Source organism: Oryctolagus cuniculus, chromosome 9, assembly GCF_051225735.1.
Source record: "Oryctolagus cuniculus isolate XC-2025 breed Fujian yellow rabbit chromosome 9, ASM5122573v1, whole genome shotgun sequence".
In the NCBI taxonomy this organism is placed as follows: Eukaryota; Metazoa; Chordata; class Mammalia; order Lagomorpha; family Leporidae; genus Oryctolagus; species Oryctolagus cuniculus.
This window is the reverse complement of record NC_142875.1, coordinates 113537988-113559762: the sequence shown is the minus strand read 5'-3', so window position 1 is coordinate 113559762 and position 21775 is coordinate 113537988. Positions and strand designations below refer to the sequence as shown.

General features: G+C 39.3%; 2 protein-coding genes across 4 annotated transcripts in view; one reads left to right on the top strand and one right to left on the bottom strand.

Moving 5' to 3' along the window:
- Positions 1 to 21775, bottom strand: part of PTPRO (protein tyrosine phosphatase receptor type O) — a 274380-nt gene that overhangs the window by 141123 nt on the left and 111482 nt on the right.
- LOC127492142 (short coiled-coil protein-like) lies at positions 19687 to 19935 on the top strand. 2 transcript variants are annotated; one of them, XM_089304860.1, is made up of 2 exons: positions 19687 to 19707; positions 19792 to 19935. In XM_089304860.1, the coding sequence occupies exons 1-2, from the start codon at positions 19687 to 19689 to the stop codon at positions 19933 to 19935; spliced, it is 165 nt and encodes a 54-aa protein (XP_089160986.1). The 2 variants fall into 2 exon arrangements, with proteins under 2 accessions (XP_089160986.1, XP_089160985.1); XM_089304859.1 differs by having other exon boundaries at positions 19687 to 19935.

Here is a 21775-nt window from a genome sequence, read left to right as displayed (position 1 = left end):
TATCTTTTCTGGGCTAGAGGTCAGCTACCGAGGGCAGCAAAAAGCTTCAGCAAGGGAGGTGGGAGCCCAGGGGAGAGCCAGTCCTGGAGGGGGACAGGTTCCTGGAGACAGTGTGGAGATCACTGAAGAGAAGAAAATCACAGAACAAGTCCCTGCACTGTGAGACATGGAAAAGACTGGCCAGAGATGTGTGCCTGTCATGAACCCCAGGAAGTCTTCACCTGTGCCTAACAAATATAAAAGCTATCACCTAGTGGTCCCCTAATAAGGACAAGGATTTGTGCTGAGCATTTCATATATGGTTTTCTTACTCCTCACAATAATACTCAGAAGTATTGTTATCCTCATTTTATCCAGAAAGTTTAAATAATTTGCTTAAATGCACAGACATAATAGTGTTGGAATTAGAGGCCTGGGTTTTTATTCCCACTCTGTGGCCCATTACCAAAGGATCTCTTAGCTTCATTTTTTTAATTTATACAGCATGAGTAATCCTGTCATTCACAGATTTTTGTGAAAATGACTTGTCTTTTGTGAAAATGCTAACACTACGGACTCAAAAATATTGGTTGTATTTTGAAGGTTATTGCTTTTCAGTTCAAAGTATTCAATGACATTTAGATTACGGAAGTTCTATAAATATTTGCTTAACTAACTTCAAAACACTGTAGTATTCTGTAATTATGTCCACATGATGTTTGATTCATAGGGTACTAGAGAGCTATCCATTTATTAATTCAACAACAAACAAAATTAGCTAAGTGCCAAGCTGGCATCAGCCATCGTGCTAGGGAGTAGCAATAGGTACATTTGTAAGACAGGCACTTGAACTGCAGGAGCTCAGATTCTAGTGAGAGAGGCACAAATATATAGTTGTGATACAATCTGAGGAGTTACTAGCAACAGACATTGAAAAATAGTCCAATTGATCATGGTTTGTTTGTTTGTTTGTTTGTTTTTTGCCTATCTGGAACCCCTACTTAGATTGTACCCCTTCTTTTGGATTTTTGCTTCTTTCCCACTGTGATGTTAGTAAAATGTCATGATGGTTGCCAATCTTGATACCCACTCTCAGGTCCCAGCAGACACCTTAATTCAGTTGCATGAGTGATAGTTTCTTGTTCCTTCTCCTTTTTAAAGCACATGTGGACTAGGGTAGGCCAACCAGAAAGCTTCTTCTATAGTTTTATAACTAGAGTTAATGGGAAGGAGCTTTTTTCCCCCTCTCTTGTTTCAGCTATGTATAGATTAAAAACAGAGGAGGTCAGTGTCCGTAATTTTTGCTCCACAAAGACAGTTCCTGGAGGTGGAGTCCCCATTTGGTCTGTGGTCCTGGCTGCAGTCATCCTACAGTCCAGCCACTGTGCACTTTGGTGACATGAGTGAATAAGTCCCAGCTTATTACTTTAGTTGTTTAAGCTGAACTTTCAAAATTTGTAGCCAAAGATCCTGGCCAATGCAAGAAAATTTTTCAATGCGATCATATATATGAGCGTACTTCAAAGAGTTTGTGGGAACATGGTATTAAAAGCTGAACCATGTTTTCCATCAATGTTTGGGAGAACCCTCATGGACAAGGAGGCATTAATTCTGCTTTTGTAGATGGGTGTGAGGGGCCATTTCAAGAAGGAAGTGATGTCTGAGAGATGCCGAGATACTTACCAGGAGAACACAGGTCAGAAAAGCCAAATGTTGGGGGGTGAAAAGGGATGCAGTCCCAGGGAGTGGTGACATGGTGATAGCATGCTCACATGTGACAGCTGGTAACCCAATTCCAACATGCCCCTTGCCATGGAGTTTCGATATTTTTTAAATCAAAGGAAATCATGAACTTTTTTAATTTAGAAAAGCAGCATGATTAAATCACCATTTAGAAAAGAAAGTATAGTGGGGTATAGGAGAATAGTCGGCACCTGTGCTAATGTAAGGTGGTATACAGTAGGAAGCTGGGCAGCAGCTCAGGTGAGATATAATGGCAGTCCCAGCAAGGGCTGGCTGCACCAAATCTGCCTGTGTGACATGCATGCAGGATGTTTTCAGTGCCTCAGATGGAAACCCCATAAATGATTCATTAGAGGGCTTCTTAAAAGGAACACTTAAGAGAAAGCCTTCCATGCTAAGGTTAACATAGGAAGGAAATAGTATGCTCAGCTCTTTTAACCAGTGCTATTAATGACGTCCAGTGCTGCTTTATGGCCCTGACAATGTGAAGATACTATGTAATTTCATCCTCTTCACATCCTGTTCTTTTCCAGCTACATATGCATTCCCTTGAGTTCCTTCAGGAAGGTCAAGGTCCAGGACTGCCCTGCAAAGGTTCTTCCCGATACTTCCCCAGAATCATTCACAACCATCTCTCAGAGATTGCCAGAGCATTATTTGGATGATGCTCTCTCAAAGGCAAGGGATGGTTGACCCTTATACTTCATTATTTTTTTTTATTTGACAGGTAGAGTTACAGACAGTGAGAGAGAGAGACAGAGAGAAAGGTCTTCCTTCTGTTGGTTCACTCTCCAAATGGCCGCAATGGCCGGAGCTGAGCCAATCCGAAGCCAGGAGCCAGGAGTTTCTTCCTGGTCTCCCATGTGGGTGCAGGGGCCCAAGCACTTGGGCCGTCCTCCACTGCTATCGCAGGCCACAGCAGAGAGCTGGACTGGAAGAGGAGCAGCTGGGACTAGAACCAGCGCCCATATGGAATGCTGGCACCGCAGGTGGAGGATTAACCTAGTACGCCATGGCTCCGGCCCCTATATTTCATTATTTACTCAATCATTCTGCTGCTGCGTGTTGAGCAACATGAAAGCATCTAAAACTGAGCAGACACTGGGGATACTTTATATTGGGAGCAAGGGGAAGATAAGTCTCCTGGACCTTCGGCCTTCCTAGCATTGCACCTGACCTAAAAGCATTGACTATGATGACATCATAAAAAAATGTTGGCTTCCACAATGCTTATTATGGAATAAGTTGCTCTGAATCTCATACAGCAGGGTCTGAACTCATGCAGCAGGTGCTTGACAAATGCTTACTGAATGAATATATTTAAAACCTTCTGTATAACATCAGACTTCTTTCTCTGTGTCCTAAATATATATATTTTCAGCTAGGGTATGTCAGTTCTCTCTGCAAGTGGAATGTGACGCATGCTGGAGCCCAGGTTCACACTGTTCTGCTTTTCCTTTGAGCGCTCAGATGCATTCACTTCTATGTGATTTCAGAACACAAAGGACTCATCTCTTATGTCTTTTACCTGATAAAGGGAATCCAAACTCAAGATGTTGTGAGGTAACAGGAGGGTCTTCCACAATTCATACAAGTTGGAATTAAAAGATAAGTTTGTTTTGGTGCACCATTTTTTGGAAAGGCATGCATGGTTTTATCATAATAAACATTTTCTATGCACTTTTTGAAGAGTCCTCATGTAAGTGTGAGAAGCAGCCAGGTATATGATGTGTGGGCTAGTTAAGTACCAGCACTGAATGATGGACTAGGAGAGTACATGTATTGTCTAAAAGCAGCATTAGAAAGTATAATTACAACAAAATAGAGCTTTGCTGGCCTAAGAAAACACATTTACCAGCCAGTTTAACCTGGAGGCTGCCAGTAAAAACCCTTGAATTTACTGCACTGTTCTTTCCTTTGGAATTGTTCAGCTTTGGCCCTTCAACTTCCAATCCTACTGTACCTGCTTTGCCCAACCAGAGTGAAGAATGATAGATAACCTCAATTACCTATTAAACATTAGTTTAGAATATACATAAATGATATTTTCTTATCAAGTTGTCAGATGTTTGTGTATACATAAGAAGGCAGTTCATTATAACAGGAGTGCACTCCAAAAGGCTCACAGAAAAATATGAGAAGGCAGATTAATTTTGGTGCAAAAAATTGAAATTAATGCATATATTTTTCATGACATGCATTTTTTTGAAGAGCCCACAATTGCATGGGGTTCAAAATGCTATCTGCACCAAAATAAACTTATCTTTAATTTAATTTTCACAAACCTTTAGATAACATATACCATAGTATAAAGCAGGAATTATTTATTGACTTACAATATGTCTGGGAGTGGAAGCTTTGCAAGACAATTAATTTTGGAAATTAAACAGAATATGTTAGAGAAAAGAATTCTGTCTGGTTATTTCCATATTTTATTTTACTACAGAGAGGCATGGGGGGAGAGAAAGAGAGAGACAGAGAGAGAGAGAGAGAGAGAGATCCTATTTGCTGGCTTACCCCTACTTCCCTCAAATTCTTACAACAGATAGGACTGGGCCAGGATAAAGCCAGCAGCTGGTAACTCAATCCAACCTGTGTGGCAGAGAAACAACTATTTAAGACATCACCCGCTGTCACCCAGAGGGCACATTAGCAGGGAACTAGAATTAGGAGCAAAGCCAGGATCCCAACCCAAGCACTCCAAGATGGGATGTGTGCATCCTACCTGGCTGCTTTCAACCTAGTATTTTTCAGGGAAAAGAAAGTATGCTGAGGAGATGTGTCACAATTTTATGTGATATGTAGGATAGTAATAATAGTATATATCCTATCTTACATTTTTAAAACACTTTCAAATACGTTTTTGCAGTTAATACTCAAAACCTCCCCTTACTATCTTAATTCACAGATAAAGATACTGTGAGTCAAAGAAATTAAATGGATTTCTCGAGGCTACTCTATTATTAGGTGGAAGAGCTGGCACTTGAGGCAACTCTAACTACAAATTTTGTGACTATTATATTACAGTGGCAAGATTATAAGATCCTGGGGCAAAATTGATTCCCTAAGTGCTACCTTTCATATCTGTACTTAATTGATGGCTAATTCCCTCAGCACAAACTATGATTTATTCCTGTAGATTACCCGGTACTCAATACATGATCAGAAAGAGTGGTATCATGAACAAAGCAGAAGTTCAGGAGACAGACCCCAGCTCAAATTCCACTTAATTGAGAGTCTCTCATTTCAATTCTTTGGCCCTCACTGTGTTCAAGTGAATCATGAGAATACTAAAATTTATTAGAAATGGGGTTTTCTGGGGAGAGACAGATGAAATTGTATTATCTCAGCAACCAATATTTAGTAAAGTCCCCAAAAGCAATAGCCGATTTTTTACTACAATATTTCTGACTTTTCTCTTTGATTTTCTTAGGGACATGCAAATGTAGACAACTGTATCATTTTTTAGGACAATAACACCAGGATTCTCATATGTTTCCATGACCATTCTGACTTATGCAATCAACAGGGTTACTCCTCTGTGGCATCGTGAGCAGGAGCAGCCATTTTTTTTTCAGTGGTTCTGTGTATGACAGCCTGAGCTACACTGTTTGACTGACAGTTACCATGGGAACAGTTTTAGGCCCACTGTGCTGAGAAATTTAGGGATCTGGAAGCTATGCCTGGCTGATGACTGACTGCAGAGATGTGTCTACAACCCAGGAAGCCACAGACACTTATTTTCAACAGTTCAATGATCAGACAAATTCTAAAAATATACAACATCTTCTGCATTAATGGGTTATGAAAAACACATTATTATGTGCTTAATATAAAGGCTGCAGAAAGCACAATTTCTTGGAGACAGGTTAATTCTGCCTGTGAAAAGTGTTATTTGCATAAATGAGGCATTGACAAACATAATTTTATGAATCTTTTATTCCACATCTTTCTTTTCTATCCTTACCATTATTTATAGGGTGAAAATGATTTCACCTCAGAAAGATGCTTGTAATACGTGACTGTCCCACTTACTGAAAGATAATGTGAGTGATGGTGGTGCTAATGATTTATTTTAGGATGAGTTCAGTCAAATTTCCCCCCAGGCATAGAGTATCTCTCCAGCTGTGACACGAGTTAATTAAATCCTGAAGAGAGCTAACAGGGCGCTGCCTATTTACCAGGTTCACAGCATATTTAGGCAAGCCTCTGGTGCCCTTTTGTAAGAACGGCCCTGTAATAGCCCTCCTTGAGGAGTTGTTGACATCGGCAACAACGGAAGTGCCAGATCTTCAAAGCAGATGGTTTCAATCGCCCTCTGCCATCACTAGGGTTGCATGGCTCTCCTGGATGACTGATCCCTACACACAAGATACACTAAAGTGTAGAAGTGGAGGACGGTGAAATGAAATTCAGTATACATAGGCTCTGATCCATGTTTCCCTTTGGACAAATTTTTAAAAATTGAGTACCTACAGTATACTTGATGCAGAGAAAACTATTAAGAAAACAAACACCGCCTGGTGGTTTTGGAGTATACAGTGAAAAAGAAGAAATAAATGATTCTAAATAACTAAATAATTACAAATGGAAGAAGAATGGCTGAGTACATGATCGAAGAGCACGTAACGGGAGTATCTAACCTAGAGTGAGCACCAGGTGAGCTGACCTTGAAGGGCTAGAAAGAGTTGGGTAGATGAGTTTGGAGAAGGAATGAATCTATGAAGAACAGCGTATGTGAATACTGGAGAAAATACAAATATCTGAGAAACCAAAATAATATCAGTGTGGCCAATAGCCAGATCCCAGAGCCATCATCATATAAAAATTTCAAAAAATGTTGAGCATTAATGCTAAAAGCAATGGGATGCCATATTATTAAGAGGAGTGAAATGATAAGGTTTGTATTCTTTAATAGATACAAAAAGATTATGCCACCTGTTCCAGAATTCTAGTTGGGTGAATTTCTATTGGAAAAGTAAATGAATAAAACACTGTTACAGGGTGTGTATAGAAACCAAGGCAAATAAACAAAAATAAAAAAAAATAGTGAGCTAAGCTAGTTTGCAGTTTATAAGTAAAAGAATGGCTTTCTTCCAGAAACGGTGGGGGTGAGGGGAGAGAAGGGGACAAGAAAAACACAAGAGGAAAAGGTAGCAAGATGGAATGATGCTGGGACGTAGAAGGGACCTCAGCCAAGGGAAATATCCAGATGGGGGAAGCCAAGGGGCATTTTGAAACTGGAAATGACAAACGTTCCATTTGCCATTAGCATTTTCTTTTTTCTTTTTTTTTAATTTTTTTTTTTTGCCATTAGCATTTTCAATAGTAAACAACTCTCTATCCTCTCCATCCAAATATTTACTGAACATACAAACATTTTGTATGGGTGGGTCATTTGTAAACTTCATGAAGGGGCTGAGTTTCACATCAATGTGTTGGGGCGCAGAAGCAGCAATTGTGAAGTTGTTACCCGAGGGAAGAGGCATTTATAATGAAAGTCTCAACCAAATTAGCAAACCTCCCACAGGACATTTGAACATCCACTAAAGTGGAATGGGATTTAAAGCTAGTTTTATTTGGGTCTTAAGGGGCAGGAAAAATCTCCAGGTTACAGTATGGAGAACTGGATGGTAAGGATAAGTGGAAGGATGTAGGACTGAAGGTGCCTAGGAAAAAATGATGGCAGTTTGGGTCAGGGTGATGTCAGGAGAAAGGTAGAAGGGATAATCCTCACAAGGGGCTGGCTTTGGTGTTGCTACTGCATAGGCACACACACCTCTCCACCACATAGAGGAAAGAGTGCAGGCAAGCAGATGCTGGCAGGGAACCAAAAGAGTGACATGTATCATTAGTTAGGTTCAGTTTGGTATCCAAGTGCAAACGTCAAATAGGTGATGGCTCAAATGGATCTCAAAACCTGAAGACAGATCTGGACCTAAAATTTGATGTGATTGATTAGAAATGGTAGCTGACACAGCAGCCATCAGAGAGACACCATGGTGAGCTATTAACTAGAGCTTACTTTTATTGAGTCTATTTTGTGTTAAGTACTTTTTAGGCATTATATCACTTAGTCCTCTTAACAAATGTCTGAAGTAGATATGATTATTTTCACTTTAGAGATATACTAATAGAACCTCATAAAAATCGAGTCGCACATCTAAAGTCACATGCTTTTAAGATGATGGATTTGAGGGACAGATGTCTGGTGCATGATTAAGACTAAGCCTGGGACACTCACATTGCATTCCATGTCAGAGTGCCTGAGTTTGAACCCCAGGCCTGCTTCCAACTCCAGCTTCCTGCTCGTGCACATCCTTGGAGGCAGCAGGAGTTGACTCAAGCAGCTGAGTCCCAGCCACTTACATTGTGACCCAGATTGAGCTCTGGGATCCTGGCTTAGGCCTGGTCAAGTCCAGGCTTTGCAGGCATTTGGGGGAGTGAACCTGTGTATGGAGGATCTCTCTGTCTCTGCATCTCTGCTTTTCAAATAAATAAAAATAAAAAAATTTAAAAGATGGAGTAATGAGAGTTAACCTCATGTGTCTTTGATTCCAAAGTCTATGCATTAACATTGGTGATGCACCCCATATACTTCAGGCTTGTGCCACACACTGCCTTTTTCCTTTCCTTTTCTGTTTTTATAAATAAATATTCATAATATTATAATAAATATCTATAAATATTATAATAAATCATATTATAATGAATATTTATAAATACATCGTATTTTATAAATAAATCTTTTATAAATTTATTTATTTATTTGAAAGTCAAAGTTACATAGAAGGAGGGTCATAGGGAGAGAAAGAAAGGTCTTCCATCCGCTGGTTCACTCCCCAGATGGCCGCAATGGCCAGAGTTGACCTGATCCGAACCCAGGAGCCAGGAGCGTCTTCTGGGTCTCCCGCATGGGTGCAGGAGCTCAAGCACTTGGGCCATCTGTGCTGCTTTCCTGGGTATATTAGGAGGCAGATGGATTGGAAGAGGAGAGGCTGAGACTTAAACAAGCACCCATATGGGATGCTGACATCACAGGTAGCAGCGTTACCCACTACACCCTAGGCCAGCCCCTGCCTTATTCCTTTTCAATCAAGAGACATAAAGGTCACTTAAGATCACTCATCTTCATTACAAGGGGATTTACAGGGCATTCAGCTGTAGTGGGAAGAGCACTGAATTAAAAAGAAATAGGGCTGGAGATGATGGCAATAGAGACTAAACCTCTCTGGGTCTTAGTGTCTCCATCTATAATGTGGGTGAAAGAATGCCTACTTACAAAATTGCTTTGAGATGAAAATGAAAATAATGTAATTAGGATGCTTGCCATATGTTGTGCCTTACATTTACTAAGGTTTGATGATTTTAAAAACGTGGAAATTACACCTAATGAATCTTGCCAGAGGCTGTTGTTAGAGGTATTGTAAAGCTCTTTGAATCACACAAGAAAACTGATAACACAATAAGAGAATTTAAAAGTTTCACTTACAAACGAACCCTCAACATCACAATAAAATTCTAAAGTAACAATTATAGTTTTTCAGTGCGCAATTTTCAGGAACAGTGGAAACTAAGGTTTGCTGTTATTTGAATAGCAATGAACATACTTCAGGCAGAAATGTTATTTCTAGATTAGTCTTGACTCTCCTATTGTTCTATTCTTCAAAATAATGGGTCATGATGAGTAACAGGATCATGAAGGTGCATCTAACAATGTTACGAAAACAACAAGGTTATGAAGAGCAGTAAGTATGCATTTTAAAAGAAGCATTCATTAGGTTTTCAAAGTTTAATTTGTAACTTGGCATTTGATTACTCTTTTTAAAAAGCATTTATTTACTTATTTGAAAGACAGAGTTACAGAGAGAGAGACAGAGAGACAGAGATCTTCCATGCACTGGCTCATTCCCCCAAATGCTGCTCTCCCTCAAATGATTGCAAGGCTAGATCAGGCCAAAGCCAGGAGCCAGGAGCTTCTTCCAGGTCTCCTATGTGGGTGCAGGGTCCAAGCACTTGGGCCATTTTCCACTGCTTTCCCAGGCACATTAGCAGGGAGCAGGTTCAGAAATGCCACAGCCAGGATATGAACTGGCACCCATATGGGATGCCAGAGTCACAGGCAGTGGCTTAACCTGCCAGGCCACAATGTCAGATTCAGCATTTGATTACTCGTTAGTAATCCCAGTAATTTATAATAGTCATAAATGTGTTAGCTTTACTTTTTCAATTTAATGAGTTTTTTGTTTTATTTGACAAGTGTTTTTAGCAGGCACATAATTATAGAAATGTATGGGTTAAGAAGTGCTGTTTCAATACAGGTATACATTGCACAATGCCTAAAAGAAGTAAATATAAATCTTCTCAAACAATTTTACTTTTTTATGGTAAAAACATTAAAACGCTATTTTTAATAGAGAAATATGTAGTACATTAACATTGCATGATCTCATGCATATTTGGAGCCAACAAAACGATGATGTCATAGAAGCGAAAAGAATAACAGTGGTTACCAGAGGCAGGGGAGTGTTGAGGGGAGGGGGATATGGGCAAAGGCTGACTAGTTGATGTTAAGTTCTAGCTAGCTATGATACCAAACTAGAGTCATTTACAGAAGGGTTAAGTTCCTGACGTCACACAGCATAGTGGGGAGACGTAGCTCACAATAACCACGTATATAGGGTATGAACAAACAGACAGAGGCTTCAATCCTCCAATCATATACGATTGTCAAAAATGTTGGTTATCCTGTTTTGATCAGTATATTTTGCATAAAATCCAAAATTTTATAAAATTATTGTTAATAAAATATGAAAGAAGTTCTAGAGTTCTATCTATAGATGACTATAGATAATGTGGCATAAAATTTTTATGAAAATTCATTTAATTGTTTGAGCACTGCCCAATTATGTAGCCTCTCTGAGACTCAGGTTTTTTTTTTTTTTTAAAGATTTTATTTATTTATTTGAGAGGTAGAGTTACAGACAGTGAGAAGTAGACAGAGAAATCTTCCTTCTGTTGGTTCACTCCCCAGATGGCTGCAATGGCCGGAGCTGCACTGATCCAAAGCCAGGAACCAGGAGCTTCTTCCGGGTCTCCCATGTGGGTGCAGGGGCCCAAGCACTTGGGCCATCTTCTACTGTTTCCCCAGGCCATAGCAGAGAGCTGGATTGGAAGAGCAGCTGGGACCAGAACCAGTGCCCATATGGGATGCAGGCGCTGCGGGTAGAGGATTAACCTACTGCGCCATGGTGCCAGCCCTGAGACTCAGTTTTTGTACTGGGAAGATAAGTTTAATATTTCCTTCAACTATACTTTGGTGATGACTGTTGCTGCTATTGAAAACGGCTTGTCTGGGCAGTGGGACCATGAAGAGATGCCTAGGTCATTAGGTAGGACAAATGCCTTTCTTGTAGAAGTGAGGTCTCACTCTTACGGGACACGATTAGTTATCGCAGGGTGCATAGTTCAAGGCCATTCCTTGTGCTTTGTCTCTTCTCCATGTGCCTACTTACTCACTACCATGCAGCATGTCGCCCTCCGAAGATGCTTGCACTTCCAGCTCCCAGAACCATGAGCCAGAACAAACTTCTATCCTTTGTAAACTACTTGGTCTTGAGCATTCTGTCAGAGGACCAGAAAACAACTGAGACAACTTCAGTGGATAATCCTTGTAAACTGCATAGCTGAGTGCAGTCTAACTGTCCAATGAATATCCAGCTCTGATCATGTGGATGCTCAATGTCTAAAAACCTGGGGGAAGGGCAGCACTCAACTTCATGTTGATTACCAAACAAAAGCTATATTCTTTAGGCTATCACTCACAACTCTCCTCAGTTTGTCCCCAATTTACCTTCCATCTTATCTACCAGTACCTCTTTATTACAAAGTCTACTAAACCACCACCCTCCCCTGTCTCCACAGTGCTCCCTGTGACTCTGGTTGAAACACCCCCTCATCCACTTCAAACGTCTGGCACTATATTTCTGTTCATACGCCCCGTCCTTGGGAGAGCTGTAAGATCAGTTCTATTTCTTTCTGTGATCTCACAGCGCTCTACCCACATCTCCCTCAGGACACATCACTTATGTACGTAAGATCACACAATCCAGGAACTGGCAGATTGCTCCTACAGTAAGCAGCAGAAAATCCAAATGTCTTTCTTCTTTACCAAAATCCTTCTATCCTCAAGCTAGATATTTATGGCATCTATTTAAACCAATATAACAGGAGGAAATATGCTCAGATTTTTCATATAAAACAGAATAAAACTAGAACATGTGCACATTCATCTTCATTTCAATGTGAACTTCAAATTGTCACAATTTTTACTTTCCATTGCATGAGTAATATGTTCAGCCGGCACTGGTGCTATTTTGAATTACAAGAAGGTTGGAACAACGATCTGATATTTATATTTTATAAATGAAGCTCAAAAATATCTTTGTCCTTGGGAACAGCTGTAAAAAGACAGTATGCAATTTACTGCACCAAGTGAAAGGAGCTCATTCTTCAGAAAGATGGGCATTTATATAAATCTCACTGTGGTGCTGAGTGTTAAGGAAATCTTGCTAGTTTTACTTGACATACTGAACTTCTTGTCAGTTGGTTTTCATCATTACATATTTTGTTATTGCCCATTATGATATGAATTTTAGCAGCTGGAAATAAAGATTCTGTATCACGGAAACAATTTTTAATTGGTTTTGATCATTAGAAAATTTTGAGGATACAGAATCTAATGACAATGATGAATCCTTTCAACAGGATTGTTTACAGAAATATTTATCTCTCTTTTCACAAATTCGCCTATTGTTTCAAAGTCTCTGTTAATACAGATAACCTTTTTTGGTGGCCTGACAAAAGTTCACCATGCCAACTTACAATAATCTTTACTGTCCATGTGAAACAAAATATCTCTGAAGTGTTTATTCAATTTATAATAAAAATTTAAAAAGTTACATTTGGGACTCATGTGATTTTAATGCCAGTGTCAATCCCCTTGAATTTATAAACATGCCTTTTCCTTCTTGCTGAAAGAAACTCTGAAACGTCATACTTGCAATCAATACTGATCTTCCACTGGCTAACTATTTTACTTGAATTTCCTCTCTCTCTAAGATATTCCCTTCTCTCATCTTCAGTAGCTTCTTTTCCTCTGTTTGTTCTTCTCTTGTATTTCTTTTCATAATTTATTTTGGGCCATGTTTGCTTAGTTCTTCACATAAATTTCCTGGTAGACGTTAGCCTCCTCAGGAAAATAAACTAAATTTCACTTCTATGACAGAACCTAACACAATGCTTTTCTATTTGATACTTAATACATATTTGTAAAATTATCTGTCTGCCCTATATTTACTAAAATTTTAACCACATATTTCATGTTCACATGCCAGAATATTTATTTAAAACTTTTCTTTACATATTTGGAAGGCAGACACATGCACACACGCACATACACACACACAGAGAGAGAGAGAGAGAAAGAGAGGGGAGAGAGAGAGAATTTCCACACATTGGTTCACTACCCAAATATCTGCAATATCCAAGGTTGGTGAAGAAGGGTCAAAACCAAAAGTCAGTGCAGGACACCCACACGTGTGGGCAGGAACCCAATTGAGCCATCATCACTTCCTCCCAGAGTCTGCATTGGCAGGAAGCTGGGATCTGGAGTTGGATCTGGGAATGGAACTTAGGCATTCTGATGTGGGATATCAGCATCTTAACTACTAGGCTAAATGCCTGCTCCCTGAAATATTTATTTTTATAGCTCAGTTTCCAAGTTACTTACACAAAACTGCATCATTGTGTTATGAAAATGAGAGTGCTTGGCCAAAGAAAAAGAGTTAGAGTGTGAAGAAAAGGGAGTCATTAAAAGATCAAAAGACATAGAGAAGGAATAGTTGAGAGACAATGAAGAAAACTTGTAAATTGGGAATAAGAGTGACAGCGAACAATGAACAGTGACAGAGTAAGACTGGTACTTTGCATCTTTGCTGGCCATGACCCCTACCTGTGTTGTTATTTCTTCTTGACAGAGAAGCAAATCTAGCAAGACGTTAATTAATATTTCACTTTTTTCCTTATCCAGTGGCAACCTTCCCTTTTTTTCTTCCTATGTCTGTATTATCCTCCTGTGTCTGTGTTATAATTTGTTTCTGATTTGCAGGGAATAGATCCTTAAAAACTTACAGATAAACTATTAATAAATCATATGTTGCTATGGAAACTAATACAGATTTAATCATACAACTGTCCATGCACTAGCCATCCACTCACTTGGCTAAGATACTGTGTTGGATATTCAAATATTGGATGGGAGATTAGACTTTAAAATCCCTTTCAATTAATAACTTTGAAGAGTTATGAATTAATAAAAGCTGAACCTATGAGTAATACCTAAGAATACTGAGAGATGCATGCCAAATTTCCTTTTAGGTCATAAGTATACAGAACGTTTTCTTCAAAATGACAATTTCTCCCAAGCCTTTCCGTTTGCTAAAGCTTCAGGGAGACAAATCAGAGACCATTTGCTGGTAGACTTTAATAACACTTTATGATAATTCAATACAAGAGTTCCAAATATACTAGTGAATAATTTATAATAAATATGATTAATTATATATATTTAGTACATAGCAGTGTGATTCTGTTTCACTGGAATGAGAAATGCCATTAACCTGATGCATCTGTTTAGTAGGTTAATGTGTCTACTTTTTTGTGTACTCTATTTAGCATTCAAAATATGAAAGATTTTTAGTCATTAAGTAATTATAATTAAGCCCACCTTGACTGCTATAATTAAGAAAAGAATGATAATAATAATAGCATATCTTTAGGGCCTAACATATGCCAATGATTATTCAAGATGTTTTACATAAAGTACACCAAATCCTTAAAGCAATCTTAAACAGATTATTAAAATTATTTTATTAATTTAAAGAAATTATTAACATTATTTATTAACTAGAAAATATCAGACAATGAATTAAATAAAAATAATCCAAGTAATAATTTTTAGTGATTACTTAGGGTTATCTTATTTTTTTTTTTTTTGACAGGCAGAGTGGACAGTGAGAGAGAGAGACAGAGAGAAAGGTCTTCCTTTGCCGATGGTTCACCCTCCAATGGCCGCCGCGGCCAGCGCACTGCGGCCGGCGCACCGAGCTGATCCGAAGCCAGAAGCCAGGTACTTATCCTGGTCTCCCATGGGGTGCAGGGCCCAAGCACTTGGGCCATGCTCCACTGCACTCCCTGGCCACAGCAGAGCGCTGGCCTGGAAGAGGGGCAACCGGGACAGAATCCGGCACCCCTAATGGGGCTAGAACCCGGTGTGCTGGCGCCGCAAGGCAGAGGATTAGCCTAGTGAGCCGCGGTGCCAGCGTACTTAGGGTTATCTACAAGAAGCTTATAAGCAAGGAAGAATGGTCTCAACCCTGAAAAAGAATTAATTCTAAATATGCAATAACAATAAGACGCAATAAGCATTAAGACTAGATGCAGAGTACTGTGGTAGCATCTTTTTAATGATAGTAACTTTGAGACTTGAAAGATGAACAAGATAAAGGAGACTTTTGTGCATAAGATATTTCAGGCAATACTTGGTGGGGGTCAACACGTTCAAGAAACAGGAGGGCTTTGAAGGTCCCGTTTAGATATTTAGGCCTGACTCTGAGGCTCTTAATGTGTTCTAAACATGAGAAGGGCATGCTCAGCTTTCCTTTTGAGAACAAAAGAAAAAGTGATACTGGGATACTCAGGACCGTGGGTTGGGAGAAGTAAGAGACCAGAAAAACAGGGAGCAACAAACCAGTTAGAGGGCTTATTGATAACTGCAGTTAAGATTGAATTGGACTAGGAAATAGTTGCATTAAAAACGCTGAGAGTAACAACGAAAGATCAACTGAGGAAGTATAAGAAGGGCCCCAAATGTTGAGAGTAGGGAGAGGTCTTGAGAATTACGTTCTTCAAACTTCATAATATATAAGAGGAACCCCAAGTCCCAGGAGGGAAGGATCCTCCCAAGCTGTATCTTGATGGTTACTTAAATGTAGTTCTCGAATCCACTTCAGTGATATTTCTATTATAATGATTCAACTTCAAAAACCAGCCAAATCAATTTGTTTTTTTCCTCTTTTAAGAATAAAAGTCCCTGTAAATTGGTTTTCTGTACATGCTGTAGAAATGCAAGCAAATTGGGCAGTTAGGTAAATGATTGCAATTGTGAAGCTATTGTTAAACAGCTGAATGCTCTCCTAGTGGTAAAAACAAAGATTGACTTCATCATTTATCAGTTTTTGCAACAAATGAACAAAAAAATGAAAATTTCAAAAATTAAAGCTTTTCCCATTGCATTTTGTTATGGATGTCAAAACTATTTTATCATAACAGAAGTCTCTAATGAATATTGTGTTTCCTATAGGGCTTTTCTAACTAAAGAGACATGAATTAAGGAGGTCTAGAACAGTGCCTGAGATTCTGTATTTCTAACAAAGGTCCAAAAAGTGCTAATGTTGCTGGTTTACAGAACACCCTTTAATAACAAGGCCTTGGTTTTCAAAGTTTTAATTCATAGGTTTCAGACATAAACAATTCACAAGCAAGAACCTGACCTGCCTAGGTTAAACCTAACCTGAGAAAGTCATTCCTCTTAACTGGGAGGTATTTTCAAGCACAGAAATAGATATAACACTCAGTTATTCTGAGTCCTTCTTAGTAAGACTGCAGCTTCTACCATTAGAGTAACACACAGTTTAGGCTCAGAGATTCTATTTCATTTTTTTAAAGATTTATTTATTTGAAAGACAGAGTTACAGAGAGAGGTAGAGAGAGAGAGAGGTCTTCCATCTGCTGGTTCACTCCCCAGATGGCTGCAATGGCCAGAGCTCCTCCAATCCGAAGCCAGGAGCCAGGAGCTTCTTCCTGGTCTCCCATGCAGGTGCAGGGGCCCAAGGACTTGGGCCATTTTCTACTGCTTTCCCAGGCCATAGCAGAGAGCTGGATGGAAGAGGAGCAGCCCGGTCTAGAACCGGTGCCTATACGGGTTGCTGGTGCTTCAGGCCAGGGCTTTAAACCACTGCACCACAGCGCTGGCCCCCAGGCTCAGAGTTTTTAAATTAACCCAGGACAACACTATCCTTGTGCCACCCACTGTTCTCCAATCTTCTGACATCCCAGGTAGACGAGCACTACATTTTCTACTTTGAGTATCTGAGTTCAAATCATGGTAGTAATTTTATAACCTAGGTTAAAGCAATTAATTATTTTTAGCCTTATTTTCCCTCAGTTTTATACATTAAGCTTCAGTAATGTCTAGAACTATTAAGAAATGGCAATGGAATATTTGAACTAAAAGTGTTCTGTTATATAGAAGCTATTAAAGAGTTAGAAGTAAATGTGAGAACTGGACCTTCTCTTCTCCATTGGACCCAATGATTTAATAGATAGCAATTCCTTCCTTCCTTCCTTCCTTCCTTCCTTCCTTCCTTCCTTCCTTCCTTTCTTTCTTTCTTTCTTTCTTTCTTTCTTTCTTTCTTTCTTTCTTTCTTTCTTCTTGAAAAATCCTTAAATTAGCTGAAAGAGTCCTTCATTCTGGATGAGCACAAATCCAGCCATATTGAAGCTGATAGGACATTCTGAGATATCCTCTAACCATAATGCCTACTCTTGACAAAGTGTCATATTGGAGAAAATGCCCAGCTCCTATTGCCTTCCTGAGGAGAGGAGAAAAGAACTGGAAGGTGTGTTCAACATTCTGATTTTGGGCAGGGGGGACTACTTGAGGCACTGGTTTCTGCCTCCTATATCTTGAAGTGCTGAGGCAACTTGCAATATTTCAGACAGTGGAGAGTCACTGAGAGTAAATGTGGCGGTCTGAACTAGCATATTAACACTTACTACAGCCTCTGCTCCTGGCACAGCATGGAGAACATGGGAGAAAAGCCCCAAATTCCAGCTTTTTCTGAGAAGATAAAAAGTTGGGCCATATTTACAGTGTTTCAAGTTTTCCAGGATCTACTGGAAGGAGTGGATTCTGTTTCAGAGTATGGGCAGGACTCAGTAAATTTTAGACATCTGTGAGCTTTTAGGAACAAAGGCTTCCAAAGCCTTGGCAACCCATGACAAGAGCCTAGGGTGATTACTGATGCCATAAACAAGACTGTCAATTTGCTAAGTCAACAACAGGAGTCACTGTGCACTTACTCCTCATGTAGGATCTCTGTCCTTAATGTGTTGTACAATGTGAATTAATGCTATAACTTAGTACTCAAACAGTATTTTACACTTTGTGTTTCTGTGTGAGTGCAAACTGTTGAAATCTTTACTTAATATATACTAAATTGATCTTCTGTATATAAAAATAATTGAAAATGAATCTTTTTTTTTGACAGGCAGAGTGGATAGTGAGAGAGAGAGACAGAGAGAAAGGTCTTCCTTTGCCGTTGGTTCACCCTCCAATGGCCACCACAGCTGGCGCGCTGTGGCTGGTGCACCGTGCTGATCCAAAGGTAGGAGCCAGGTGCTTCTCCTGGTCTCCCATGCTGGTGCAGGGCCCAAGCACTTGGGCCATCCTCCACTGCCTTCCCTGGCCACAGCAGAGAGCTGGCCTGGAAGAGGGGTAACCGGGACAGAATCTGGCGCCCCAGCTGGGACTAGAACCCGGCGTGCCGGCGCCGCTAGGTGGAGGATTAACCTATTGAGCCGCGGTGCTGGCTGAAAATGAATCTTGATGTGAATGGAATGGGAGAGGGAGTGGGAGATGGGAGGGTTGCAAGTGGGAGGGAAGTTATGGGGAGGGAAAAGCCACTGTAATCCAAAAGCTGTACTTTGGAAATTTACATATACTAAATAAAAGTTAAAAAAAAGCTGGTGGTTTGGACAACAGTGAAAAGCCCCCAGAATCTCTGACTAGGATGACTGGTGAAGGGCTTCCCTTGTTTCAATCTTTTTCATGAAGGGAGAGGTGGCTGTTTTACCTAATGCAAAGATACACCACCACCAAAAAAAAAGTAAAATAAACACAGAAATTGCAACAGAAACAAAAATATGATATTAATCTTCAGAAATCAACCCTTATGAAATGAAGACATATGATTTACCTGAGAGAGAATTCAAAATAACTCTCATAATGATGCTTGATAAGGTGAAGAGAACACCTTATTCATAAACAAAGTGAGAATTTCAACAGCTAGAAAACATTAAAATGTACCACAAACTCAGCTCAGAAATAGTTAAGCCGAAGAGCACAATACATGAAATAAAAAATTTACTACACAGGTTCAACAGCAGACTAGAACAATCAGCAGACTTGAGCCCATACCTTTGGAAATTGTATTCAGCTGAAGACATAAAAAGAAAAAAATATGAAAAAGAGTTATGAAAGCTTAGGAAACTTATGGGATCTGAGACTGACATATACATTTTGGGAATCCAAGAAAGAAAAGGGAGAAAGGGAAAGAAAGCTTATTTTTCAAAATGGCTGAAAACTATCCAAGTCTGGAGAAGAAAATGGACTTCCACATCTAGGAAGCCCAACAGTCTCATATAAGATAGACTCAAAGACATCCACATTGTGGCAAAAAAAAAAAATTATCAAAAATTAAAGATAGAAAAAATTGAAAACTGCAAGATGAAAGTGACTTATCATGTACAAGGGAATAATCCTAAAACTACCAGCAGAAATCTCGCCAGTTAGGAGAGTAGGATGACAGATTCAAAGTTCTGAAAGAAAACCACCAACAAAGAATATTACATAGGGAAGCACTGTCATTCAAAAACAAAGCAGTGATAAAGACCTTCCAAGAAAAATGAAAGCTGAGGGGATATTATCATCACCAGATTCATCTTAAAGCAACGCCAAAGGAAGTTCTTGAAAGTGTTACCTCCCTCCCCTTTCCCAATACCTCAAAAGGAGGAACATTCATTAAGGATTTGGCATCCAAGGCCCAAAAGTTGTTATCCAAGATGATGAATGCTGACATGGATGCAGTTGATGCTGAAAATCAGGTGGAACTGGAGGAAAAAACGCGACTTATTTATCAAGTGTTGGAACTCCAACACACACTTGAAGATCTCTCTGCAAGAGTAGATACAGTTAAGGAAGAAAATCCGAAGCTTAAATCAGAAAACCAAGTTCTTGGACAATATATACAAAACCTCACGTCAGCTTCCAGTGTTTTTCAAACAACGGACACAGAAGGCAAGATAAAGTAGGGGATTGATGTCCCTTCTGTTTCATGGAATTGCTGCTGACTTTTTTTATCCTTTAAAACCTTGATAGATTCCAAAAGTTACGTACTTTATTTGTGGCTTCACTGAGTATTTTTTTTTTATTTGACAGGTAGAGTTATAGACAGTGAGAGACAGAGAGAAAGGTCTTCCTTCTGTTGGTTCACTCCCCTAATGGCCACTACGGCCAGCACTGCGCTGATCTGAAGCCAGGAGCCTCCAGGTCTTCCATGTAGGTGCAGGGACCCAAGCACTTGGGCCATCCTCCACTGCCGCCCCTTCCCCCGGGCCATAGCAGAGACTGGACTGGAAGAGGAGCAACAGGGACTAGTACCCGGCGCCCCAACCGGGACTAGAACCCGGGGTGCCGGCACCACAGGCGGAGGATTAGCCAAGTGAGCCATGGCACCGGCCTTCACTGAGTATTTCTGAAGATATTGTCAGATGTAGGCAAAATTAACTAATTAACTAGAGATTTCCACAAGTTTATGCATTATGTTAGTCTATGAAAATGTGCAAATGTATTTATGACACTTGAAGAAAAATGTTTTATCAAATTTACTTTGATTTATAGGCTTTGCACTATCTTTTATTATAGGGCTAGTAAGATATACAAGAAAAACCCACCATTTTGTGAAAAAGTGACCAAAATCAAGTCCTGAATTCACAGCTTTATGTACCTGTCCACCATGTTGTGCCTCGGCTCCATTTGCCTCTTCCTTCGCACTCCCTTTCCCAAAGACAACAGTTTGACATTTGTAAAAGTATTTTTAATAGTTAATCATCTGTGATGCAGCCTGAACCCTAATTATTTAAACTTAACCAAAATAAGATACTTTCTCAGCTAGGGCTTGTCATTTGTGATATTTAGTAATAAAATAGGATTGCTGGTTTCTCTTTAATTAATTGAAAACAGATGGAGGCTAAAGAAATCATTTTTCCTTGAAAGTAAATTGTCAGAATTGATAAAAGCTTCCTTTTGTTCAAGATAATCTACTTGGTATCTGCAAAGACAGGAGTTCGAGTCATTTGTGTGTTTAAAAGTAGAAAATCTTGAGGAAAAATAAAATAGGGTGTAAAGGTACTTGGTAAACAGTAGTGAAACAACTCCAAATGTTTTTCACTCCCAATTTGTGTGATCTCTAGTGCAGAGTAGATATTTTGGGGAATATATATGAAAATGGATTGTTTGACCTTACATAGCCACCACTGGAAGAAAACAGTTATAAAGAATTAGATCTTAATTTGATATTTAATTATTTAATTGATTATTAATTATTTGATATTAATTATTAATTATGTGATTTTAATCCTTTATAAGTTGCATTTTGTAAGGTGCCTCTTCATTGTGCTGAGTGTTTCTTTTGCAGTGCAGAAGCTTCTCAATTTGATATAATCCCATTTGTCAATTTTGGCTTTGACTGCCTGTGCCTCTGGGGTCTTTTCCAAGAACTTTGCCAATGTCAATGTCATTTGAACAATGCCAACTTCTCGTGGGGTTTTTCCAATGTTCTCTAATAATTTGATGGTATCGGGTCGTAGATTAAAGTCTTTGACCATTTTGAGTGGATTTTTGTGTAAGATGTAAGGTAAAGGTCTTGCTTCACACTTCTGCATGTGGAGATCCAGCATCTTAACTACTGTGCAAACACCTGCCCATTGAACAGATATTTGTATTTCCACACTTACTGTAGCATTATTATAAACAGCTAAGTTGTAAAAACAACTTAATTGTTCACTGGCAGATGAATATATAAAGAAAAGTGGGTGTAAAAAAGCAGAAAATCCTGTTCATAGCTTAACCTTCAGAATATTATACTAACTG

Bases quoted from the DNA above. Each gene is read 5' to 3' on its own strand.
- LOC127492142 (XM_089304859.1), top strand. From the start codon at position 19,687: ATGATGAATGCTGACATGGATGCAGTTGATGCTGAAAATCAGGTGGAA.